The sequence below is a fragment of the Solanum stenotomum genome, chromosome 3 (genome assembly GCF_019186545.1).
Source record: "Solanum stenotomum isolate F172 chromosome 3, ASM1918654v1, whole genome shotgun sequence".
Lineage (NCBI taxonomy): Eukaryota > Viridiplantae > Streptophyta > Magnoliopsida > Solanales > Solanaceae > Solanum > Solanum stenotomum.
This window is the reverse complement of record NC_064284.1, coordinates 40,931,356-40,942,682: the sequence shown is the minus strand read 5'-3', so window position 1 is coordinate 40,942,682 and position 11,327 is coordinate 40,931,356. Positions and strand designations below refer to the sequence as shown.

At 37.9% G+C, this 11,327-nt stretch overlaps 1 protein-coding gene across 1 annotated transcript; it reads left to right on the top strand.

Annotated features, from left to right (window-relative positions):
* The first annotated feature begins 611 nt into the window (after positions 1 to 611).
* LOC125857551 (uncharacterized) lies at positions 612 to 10,770 on the top strand. Its single transcript, XM_049537148.1, has 4 exons — positions 612 to 3,965; positions 4,443 to 4,702; positions 6,218 to 6,811; positions 8,317 to 10,770. Exons 1-4 carry the CDS (start codon positions 666 to 668, stop codon positions 10,724 to 10,726), a joined length of 6,564 nt encoding a protein of 2,187 aa, XP_049393105.1. The 5' UTR covers positions 612 to 665; the 3' UTR covers positions 10,727 to 10,770.
* Positions 10,771 to 11,327: the final 557 nt, after the last annotated feature.

Below are 11,327 nucleotides of genomic sequence, written 5' to 3'. Positions count from 1 at the left end.
GGAACTTACGATAACTTTCACCAACTTTTATTTTGCGACTTACCTAACTTCAAAACTTGAGATACAACCCTTGAACACTTAAAATATGACATACCACATCATTCTTAATTTATTACTCACCCTCTTTTTCTTTCCACGAAGATACAGATTAAACTTAGACGTTTCAAAAAGTCGGGGTGTTACACATCAACAGTAAATAGTCATCATAACTAGGCAACTAGCTATTACTATTGTCATTAGATATTACTATGACCCGTTACAAATATTAATTGTCATCACCAACTCCACAATCAATAACTATTGTTAATTACCATCACACTACTAATTACTATTCGTAATCACTACCATGACGTATCATAATCCCAAATCGACACTCACAATCATTATAATTATTTACTAATTCATATCTTAATATAAAATCGTATTGAGACATTTAAGTCTTAATACACAGTTTACCAAAAAAATAATCTTAATACACATAAAATTTTAATGTAAAAAACAAACAACCCAAGAAAATAATACCCCTTTAATAAAAATGAACATAAAAAAACAAATGGGTGGAAGGGATAGTTTGGTGCAATTCTCCTTAAAACCCTTGTTAAACCCCTAAGGATCTCTGCAACGACCGCCGCCGCCTCTCCGGCAAGAAAAATCTCCTTTCAATTATGTCAGCTAAATGGAGAGCTTTACAGCATCGTCATCGTTATACGTACAGTGCCGTAATATTCCCCAAAAGTTTCGTTGAAGCACTTCAACAAACACCTTCTGTTCACTTCTACTCCGAACTACGACAGTTTGTCTCCTTAAACTCTACATACTCTCAGCTCAATCATGCCAAGAAACTCGCTTCATCTTTCTCTGAATTACTCTCAAATGTCAAAGCCGATAAAGAGTCAATTTCTACAGCTTCCAGACTTTACCTGGAGATTCTTTTTCTGGAGAATTCGCAGCCTCTGCATAGAACTTTATTATCCGTGCTTGTCAAGTGCAACAACTTTCATACCCTGATTCAAAACTGTTTCCGTCAACTTTGTGAGGAATATGGTGAAAATGGGAAGAGATTCTGTGTTTCTAGAGTTGCATTATCAATGATGAGCACCACCAAGTTGGGTTACTTGGTCGAAATTGTTGACGAGTGTGCAGTTTTGGTTGGTTTGAATGTGGTTTTGGGGTTAAGCTCTGTATTGGCAGAGATCAATGATTGGTCTAGACCGTCACCAGTTGTTATGGAACAGTGCCAGGAAGCTCTTTCTTGTATGTATTACTTGCTTCAACGATTTCCTTCCATGTTTGTTAATGCAGGTTCTAATGTTTTAGAGAGAATTCTGGTTATTGTTTTGAGTATTTTGAAATCGGAATCGTTTTCTAGAGATTGTCTAGTGGCGGCCGGGGTGAGTTTTTGTGTGGCTCTGCAGGTTTGTCTTATTCCTCAAGAGCTTGGACTGTTTATCATGGGAGGAATTTTCAATCAGAGTTCCATTGTGTGTTCTAAGCTTGCATTTAAGGATGTACTTGAGAAAATCCCATTAAAGGGCAATTTGGTTGATGAATTAAGTAAATTTTCATCGTTGAGCAGACTTTGCTTGGTTAGAGGTATTTTAACTGCAGTCTCAAGGACAGTATTGAATACCGGGTTTGTTGTATCAAATGATAGCTTTGGTAGTGTTAGGGACTCTGGAGATAACAAGAAATCAATCAAAATGATCCTTTATGATGCAATTTTGCCTGAGCTTTGTAATTTTTGTGAGAATCCAATTGACAGTCACTTCAGTTTTCATGCTCTTACGGTAATGCAGATTTGCCTGCAGCAAGTAAAAACATCAATGCTAGATAAGAATGGAAGTCTTGAAGTAAATTATGATCCCATTTCTGAGGACATTGGTACACGATTATTGCAAATAGTGTGGAATAATTTGGAAGATCCTCTGAACCAAACAGTCAAACAAGTGCATCTTATATTTGATCTCTTCTTAGACATTCAGGCCAGTCTACACTGGGCAGAGGGTAGTGATACATTCAATTTGTTCACGAGAAAGGTTGCTTTTGATCTTCTTCGCCTGGGACCACGTTGTAAAGGAAGATATGTTCCTTTAGCATCCCTCACCAAGAGGCTGGGCGCAAGGACACTTCTAAGTATGAGCCCAGATCTATTGTTTGAAACAATAAAGGCATACATTGATGATGATGTGTGCTGTGCTTCAACGACATTTCTTAAGTGTTTCCTTGAGTGTTTACGTGATGAGTATTGGAGTAGTGATGGTATTGAAAATGGGTACAACAGTTTTAGGGGTCATTGCCTGCCTCCACTTTTGTCGGGCCTAGCTTCTGGACATTCAAGACTCCGCTCAAATCTTAACACCTATGCACTTCCAGTATTACTTGAACTGGATGTTGATGCTATATTTCTGATGCTCGCTTTTATTGGCATCAGATGTGGTTTGGACAATGGTGAAGTATTTCTTACTGAGCTGGATTTTAGGGGTGTGTCTCCTGTGCTTGAAGAACAAGTGGCTGTTTTAGTTTCATTGTTTAAGGTTTCTCGTTTTCTTGCTTTGCTGGAAGGGGATATTGATTGGTGCAAAGATTCTTTGTTGTCTCCGGAAGACGTGAAGCAGAACTTGGAAAACAAAGATGCTATTGTCTGCATCAAGGGGATTGAAATAAAAGTCCCAGAGAAATATCTGGTTTTGGCACTTACCCATATTGATGAGTCACTTCGGATTGATGCAGCAGAATCTCTGTTCATAAATCCAAGGACCGCAAGTTTGCCATCATCATTGGAACTCAGTCTGATGAAGGTCGCAGTTCCTTTGAACATGAGATGTTGCTCAACTGCTTTCCAGATGAAGTGGACAAGCTTATTTAGGAAATTCTTTTCTCGGGTTCGAACAGCATTGGAGAGGCAGGTTAAGCAGGGAAGTTGGCAACCTCTTGCACGGAAAGACACAAGTAGAAATTCTGTTGCTAAAAGAACAGGGGATATGTTTGTAGACAGGGCAGATGAACTTTTTAACTTTATGAAGTGGCTAAGTTGCTTTTTGTTCTTTTCATGCTACCCCTCTGCTCCATATGAGAGAAAGATAATGGCAATGGAGCTTTTATTAATAATGCTAAATGTTTGGTCTATTGTGCTTCCTTCAGAAGGAACGGTTGATGCTGTTTCTCCTCAGTTCTCTCTTTATCCCTACAGTAAGGGGCTTCTTTTACCTGAATCAACTCTATTGCTGGTTGGATCAATTGTTGATAGTTGGGACCGACTTAGAGTGAGTTCTTTTCGTATTCTGCTGCATTTTCCTACTCCTCTTCCTGGAATTCATAGTGAGGACATGGTTAGTGAAGCAATTGTTTGGGCTAAGAAGCTAGTCTATAGTCCACGTGTCAGAGAAAGTGATGCTGGAGCTCTGACTTTACGACTCATATTCAGAAAGTATGTTTTGGAACTTGGTTGGGTTGTTAATGCCTCATCTAATGATGTATCTGCTCAACCACTGTCCAAGCTGCCAAGCGAGGAGAATAAGGTGTGTAAGTTTGCCCCTCCAGCAATAGAATGTCTAAGATCACTGATTGATTGGCTGGATGCAGTAGTTCAGGATGGAGAGAAGGATCTTTCAGAAGCATGTAAGAACAGCTTTGTTCATGGTGTTCTGCTTACGCTTCGATACACATTTGAGGAACTTGACTGGGATTCTGATGCAATAGTCTGCAGTATATCTGAAATGAAAGGGGTATTGGGGAAGATTTTGGAGTTGGTCATGCGAATTACTTCGTTGGCCCTTTGGGTGGTATCAGCTGATGCTTGGTACTTACCTGATGATATGGATGAAATGGGTGATGATGCTCTTTTGTTAGAGGAGGTTCCTCATGAGATGGATGAGGCAGACAAGGAACAAAATACAACAGAGGTGCAGGAGGGCAGGCAAACTGAGCAGATAGTTATGGTTGGTTGTTGGCTAGCTATGAAAGAGGTATTAAGAATGACTAATTATTCCTTTTGTCAAAGTAGCTAACTATTTAATGAAACATTTCTTATGTCAATGGTTAAATTATGTCATCTCTAATTCTTGTGCCATCATCATTCTTTTCCTTGCTGTTTTGTACTCAGGCCTAGTAACTTTGCAGTTCTTAGTTCAACTAATTGCAATAGAACGCATATTCTACCCTTCCCCTTCTATTGCAACCTTTGTGTGGCTAAAGAAGGAATGATAAATACTAGGTGATTTTTTCCCATTTTGGTTAAAGTTTAAACCTTGATGAGTTGAGTTTTTATGCACCGGTGGCAGGTAGTAGGTACTTGATGGAATACGCGAGAAGTGTGTGCAAGTTGTCCTGAAAGCCACTATTATATAAAAGCAGAAGGAATCATAAATTGTAGTCAACTATATGAAGTTTGTATGCTTAAAATTTCCAGAAGAATTAATTTCTTTCCATCTACATTGCTTCAGGTGAGCCTTCTTTTGGGAACAATAATAAGAAAGGTTCCTTTGCCTACTTCAGATGCTTCAGAATCAGGTTCCCAAGTTGTTCATGAAACTGTCTTATCTAATACGACATCTGGCACAATGCTTGATGTGAAACAACTCGAGGTAATTGGCAACCATTTCTTGGAAGTCCTTTTGAAAATGAAGCATAATGGAGCTATCGATAAGACAAGGGCTGGATTTACTGCGCTTTGCAATCGATTGCTTTGTTCAAATGATGCAAGGTATGTGTACTGGATTCTATTATATCGGCAGTCATATTGTCTATATGCTTATTTGTTTTTTGCAGGAGTTCCAGTGCCAAAGCTGTAAGCGGTATTGTTACCATGGTTTAGCTTAAAATAATTTTAGAAATCTCTCTGAAGTCAGAAAACTGAAAGAAGCTGTTGTTTCACAGCGGACGTTTCCTTTACATCTATCTTCTTGTTAATTATCTGAAAATGGCAAATTCTCATTGTTTAACTAAGAATGACCAAATACTATGGGAGGAAGCTTGGGTAGATGGCTGGTGCAGACAGGCAGGGAAGCAGACGCCAAGAAAGTGGGAGAATCTAGTAGCAGTGATCAGCAAAGCCATCAGTGCTGCAACCCCTTCTAGGATTATATTTCTTTGTCCTTAGGGTTTTCCCAATGTGGAAAGGGGAAAAAAAGAAATAATAAATTGGAAAGGGAATTCTCCAGTCCATTGGGTTTGCGAACTAGAGAGCTTGGTATCAGAGAGATTAAGTTCTGCTCATGGCATTAGTGAGCTTAAAATTAATGAGATTGAGCTCAGCTTGTTTCCCTTCTTGAGCAGCATAAAAATTTTGTGAGGCTGAGTATCTTGTATGTTGTAAAGCAAAAAAAAGCAAACATCTAAAGGAAAAAGAGGGCCAAAAAAATTACACTTCAATACTTGCTTCGAGTCGATGCAGTTGGTGACATCTTAAAGGTGTTCGATTCCTCTTATAATGCTACCTCTTAGTGAAGATTGGAATTGTACTTTATCTTTGGTTGTTTGAAGATTCATGTTGCAACAAGTGTTTAGTGAGGTCATATGCAAGATTTATCTTAAGTTGATTCTTTTAGAACTCATTTTCACGCAATCGTGAGCAACTCACAGGAAAAAGGAAATATCTGAATATGTACTGTGGAGTAATTTTATCTTTTGTTTGCTCTGTGACAGAGGTATTGACATGCACTCAGTAGATAAAGCATTCTTGATAACTCATTTGCTACTTTGTTGTTGTTATTTAGGTCTATCATTTATTCTTTTCTTTCGATTTTCTGTTTCTTTGGCTATACCAATTTATGGCTATTTTTTTCCAACTTCATCCCTCCCTTTGCATTGTCCCTTCAAGGAAAAAAACTAAATTAGATAAAAAGAATATTGCAGATGCACAAAATTGAAAACAAAAATTGTAACAGGATTTATAGGTGGAGTAACAGTAAAAACTATAACACTGCCGCTCTCCTGTTTAGATCATCTGAAAAAATGATACTTTCTTTTTGGCACCATTTCTCCAGCATAACCTTTTTATTTGAAAGCTGACTACTGATTTTGTCTGTTGAAAGTAGCTTCTAGCAGATAACTGCTGATTCTTTTGAGGACTAGGAAATTGATGGATTTGAATCAGTACAGATATTGCACTTGATGATGTTGGACTTTCATTGTTAGGATCATAGCAGAGAAGTTCACAACAAAGATAATAGACATGCATTCTGAATCCATTTGCTAAGGTTGCTTTTCTTTTTTCCAGACTTTGTAAGTTGACTGAGTCTTGGATGGAGCAACTTATGGAACGAACAATAGCCAAGGGACAAACTGTGGATGATCTCCTAAGGAGAAGTGCTGGTATTCCTGCAGCATTTATTGCCTTTTTCCTTTCAGAGCCACAGGGCACACCAAAAAAGCTTTTGCCAAGGGCATTACGGTGGTTAGTAGATGTGGCTAATAAATATTTAACAGATCATACTGAAGCAAATAGTTTCAGTGCTGATACCTGCAATGGTTTTGTGGAGGCTGGTCCAGCTACTTTTTCTATAATTGCATCTGATATTTATGATGCTGAAAGGATCTCGAAGATTCGAGATGAGGGTGTCGTTCCTACTGTGCATGCTTTCAATGTTCTTAAAGCTGCTTTTAATGATACCAACCTAGCAACTGATACATCAGGTTTTTCTGCTGAGGCTTTGATTATCTCGATACGTTGTTTCTCTTCTCCACACTGGGAGGTACGGAACAGTGCTTGTCTTGCTTATACTGCCTTGGTTCGTCGCATGATTGGATTTCTTAACGTGCACAAGCGGGCATCAGCCAGGCGTGCTATAACTGGGATTGAATTCTTTCATAGGTATAACACGATGGGTCTCTTATGATTTTTATATATCATAATTTTCTATGCTTTGTGTTATGTGCCTCTATTTGACTATCTATAGTTATCTATATGCTATCTTAATTTCTTTGGACCTTGGATCACATGCTTCTGCCAAGTTATGATTTATATTCATTGGATGGTTGTATTGTCCCTTGCTATTGAAGGAGAAGCTTGCTTTTCAAATTTGAAGATCAGATAAAAATCTTCTTGCTCATCAAAACCTTATCACTTGGTGCAATCATGCTCGTTGAGAATATCAAAGTCTTATCACTTGGAGCAATCATGCTCGTTGAGACTATTTCTCAAATTATGGCTCATCACTTGATTGCTTGCCCATGCCCACATTGATTTTCTTGTTGCTTGACAGCACAGTAGAATGAAGTGGATGTAACTCATATCAGTTAACTAGTTTTCTTTTGTCCCTTGTATATAAATGATGTCAACAACTATGCTTCAGTCTCTAGTAAGTTGGGGATGATTATATGATTTCACATTGATCATATTTTTCCATTTGACGTCAACTCAATGTCATCATCAAAAAAATAATAAAAATTAAAGTTAAATAAATTGAATATAATATAAATAATAATTGGCCACAAAAGAACCTTTTGTGGTACTCATCATATGCTTTCTCTAGGTCAATGAATACCATGTGTAGATCTTCATTCCTTTTCGCACTAAATTCTCAATAGTTTTGTCGTCACTCTTGTCGTTTGTACGACTCTTGACTTGAATGCCGCGATTGTTCGCACAACTTTGAATATCTCATTTGTTATAAATTGGGAGGCTTTGCTTTTTTACTTGGAGGAATCATTCATACATTGAAGTTTGAACATGCTCACCCCCCCCCCCCCCCTCCCCCCTCCTCTTCCCCAAAATAATCTCAAGTCAATCCCCACCGCTGGTCTAAAACTTGTTTGCTTCTTTTTTTTTTCTGTGTTAGGCTTTAAATTTGGGGATTGAATTTTCTACTTTTTTTGTTGGCTTGACATGTATATCTGAACCAATACTTAGTTGATTGCATTTTTCATGTATCTTGCATTTTTCTGAAGTGTGTACCAAACATTTGATTGAAAAACTGAATCTGTAGAAATGATGAAGCCATCATAATCATTATTTCTGACTTCTGGATATTCTGTTCTTATGTCCACTAGTTGTTATATTTATGGTTAGGATTTGATGCAATGTCTTGTTTTAAGGAAACCACATTTATTTGCTTGTACCGAAACAGATGCTCTAATCATTTCCTGACTATTCATCTTGTAGGCACCCTCCCTTGAATTCTCTCTTATTTATTGAACTAAAATTTAACAGTCATCAATAATCATTATTTAGGAATTCTGGAGATTCTGTTCTTAGGTCCACTGTGTTATGTTTATAGTTATTTATGAAACATTGTCTTGTTTTATGGAAAACAAATTTATTTGCCTGTTACCAGAATAGACATTCTCTAGTCATTTTCCTGACTGCTCGTCTTGTAGGTACCCTCCCTTGCATTCATTCTTATTTAATGAGCTGAAAATTGCAACGGAGTCACTTTTAGATGGATCATCTGAACATTTAAGGTCCAACCTTGCTAAAGTTGTTCATCCCAGCTTATGTCCAGTCCTGATTCTCTTATCTCGACTCAAGCCTTCTCCAATTGCAAGTGAAGCTGGTGATCCCCTGGACCCTTTCCTTTTCATGCCATTCATCAGGAAATGCTCGGTCCAGAGCAATTTGCGTATTCGCGTTCTCGCATCCAGAGCTCTAACAGGTCTAGTGTCTAATGAAAAACTTCCGCTAGTTCTCCTAAATATTGCCTCTGAGTTACCTGGCACTGGGGAGCGCGTTGTGAATTCTGATTTGCCTATACCATCCAATAGAGTTAATTGTTCTTTCAATTCACTTCATGGGATGTTATTGCAGTTGAGCTCTCTTCTAGACACAAACTGCAGAGATCTACCTGATGTTTCCCAAAAAGATAACATTCTTGCTGAACTAATTCATATTCTTGCTTCACGCTCATGGATTGGGAGTCCTGAGCAATGTCCATGCCCAATTATCAACAGCTGCTTTTTGAAGGTGCTAGACAACATGCTGGGTGTTGCCAGAACATGTCAAATGAGCAAAAATATTGATGTCATTTGGGAACTCCTTTGGAGGTCATCTTCAGTATGTTTAGATTTAGGAGTGGTTTGTGCACCCGCATATTTTGATCCAACTACCTCAGAACTTCGGAAACAAGCTGCATGCTCATATTTCAATTGTGTTTACCAAACATCTAAAGAAGCTGCTGAAGAGTATCTGTTAGTACCATCCAAAGGCCCTCCTGGTTCAAACTTATCAATGATATCTGTAAATGAAATTTCTTTCAGCAGATTCAAGGAAAGGCTAATACGTTCTATCTCTGACACTTCATATGAAGTTCGGATTGCAACATTGAAGTGGTTTCATTTATTTCTCAAGACACCAGAATATAGTGAGATAAAGAGAAGTTGCTTGACCAGCATCGATCTCCAGACCACTGTGATGAAACTTTTAACTTTGGACAATAACCATAAATGTTTGAATTACATTCTGAAGATTATCTACAGCTGGAGTTTGCAGGAGTATCAGAATAATGGAGAAGAATATTATCCTAAATTTTTTGGTGATATGGATAGCCAGTCCGTGCTCCAGTTTTGGGACAAGGTGGTTTCCTTGTACAAGGTCACTAGGCGATCAAAGACTCGAGAGATGCTTCTTTGTTGCATGGGGGTTTGTATTAAACAATTTGCTGGGTCACTAAGTAGTTCAGTTGTAGGCTTGCAAGATGTCAAAGTTGGTGAAGTCAGCCACCATGATCCATCTGATATGGCTAAATTATCTGTCTTTTACGAGTGCATCAGCTATTATGTTGACCTAATTGAACGACACAGTGATGCATCAGAGTCTGTAAACACGCGTAGGGCGGCTGCAGAGTCTATGATAGCATCTGGCTTATTGGATCAAGCCGAGGTTATTGGTCCTTTAGTCTACAATAACCAAATTCCTGATGGCAATTTGTGTTCCTGTTTCAAGCAAGAAATGGTGGTTAACATATATGCCCATAAAGTCCTGGATTTATGGTTTTCATGCATTAGGCTTCTTGAGGATGAAGATGAGAGTCTTAGGAAGAAACTTGCCCTGGATGTCCAGAATTGTTTTACATCTAAAAGTTCTGAAAGAAGCTTCCTGACAGGAATGGTCCCAAGCCAAGTAGAACAAGTGATTGAGAAGAGCTTCAATCATCTTTCATCAATTTTTGGTCACTGTCTTGACTACCTTGATTTCCTTTGCCGCATGGTTCTTGATTCTGCTAACCATGCTTGTGTTATTTCTGAAGGAGATCTTATCAAACGTGTCTTTGACAAGGAGATTGACAACCATCATGAAGAAAAACTTTTGATCTGCCAGATATGTTGTTCTCACTTGGAGAAGCTTCCAACCTCAAAGTTCTCATCAGGTGAATGTGGTGACATACATGATGTGAGGGACTTTTTGCAGAACTGGAGGAGGCGGTTTGCGCAGAAGTTGGTATTATTTGCCAAAGATTATGTTGCTGCACAGGGAGGATTTGATTGGATTGGTGGGGTTGGTAACCACAAAGATGCTTTCTTACCTCTCTATGCAAATTTACTTGCCTTTTATGCCTTATCAAACTGTGTATTTAATGGGAAACCAGAGGATAGAAAGTCTATGCTCCCTGAAGTTGAAGAAATTGGTGAGGCCATACAACCATTCCTTACAAACCCATTAATCTCTAATTTATTGTTATTAGTAGTTAAGTTGCGCAACAAAATGATCAGTGAAGGTTCGTATGATTTGATCGAAAAGACTACTGATGAGTCAGCGTGGGATGCGTTTGATCCTTATTTTCTTTTAAGGTGAGACTCAATTGTATACTGCTAATTGATGTGTAAAACTGTTGTGATGGTTGTGATTCTTTTGGGGGAGTATAATTATGGTGATTCCTATTGGTGTATATTTTTTTTTTTGTGATGATTATAGTTTATTTTACTCGAATGGGAGCCCCTATTTTGGCAGGCATTCCCCCTTGAAGTTCAACTATTGATGCATTAAAAAGTCTAAATGCTCTTTTTTTTTTAATTGTTTCAAAGTAGAAAATGATTCAAACAAAGTTTTCCCATTACGTTTTTCCTTTGATAGGATAGACTGGCTAATTTGGGTTACTATGTTTTGGATACTAAATCTATATAAATGAGGATTTAAGACGAGGCGATGTGGTATCACTCTGATGACTTTCATTCATATTTATCTTTTTTTTTTTTTTTCTTTTTGGACATTTTTCCTACCTAAAATTACCTAGATATAATTTTTCCATATTTTTTAAAAATATAAATCCGTCATTAAAAGCTTTTAATGACATTAACCTCGATACGATGTCTACATCTCTTGAGTTTCTTATCTTTATTATTTTTTTAACTTATCTAATGATGCGGGAGTGGAAGGGAAACAATTTAATTAAAGA

What these genes read in the sequence shown, in the direction of transcription:
- LOC125857551 (XM_049537148.1), top strand. Translation starts at nt 666, where the DNA reads ATGTCAGCTAAATGGAGAGCTTTACAGCATCGTCATCGTTATACGTAC. An exon ending in CTTTGTTCAAATGATGCAAG is followed by an intron (nt 4,703 to 6,217) that starts GTATGTGTACTG and finishes TCTTTTTTCCAG; the next exon opens with ACTTTGTAAGTTGACTGAGT. An exon ending in GGGATTGAATTCTTTCATAG is followed by an intron (nt 6,812 to 8,316) that starts GTATAACACGAT and finishes CTCGTCTTGTAG; the next exon opens with GTACCCTCCCTTGCATTCAT.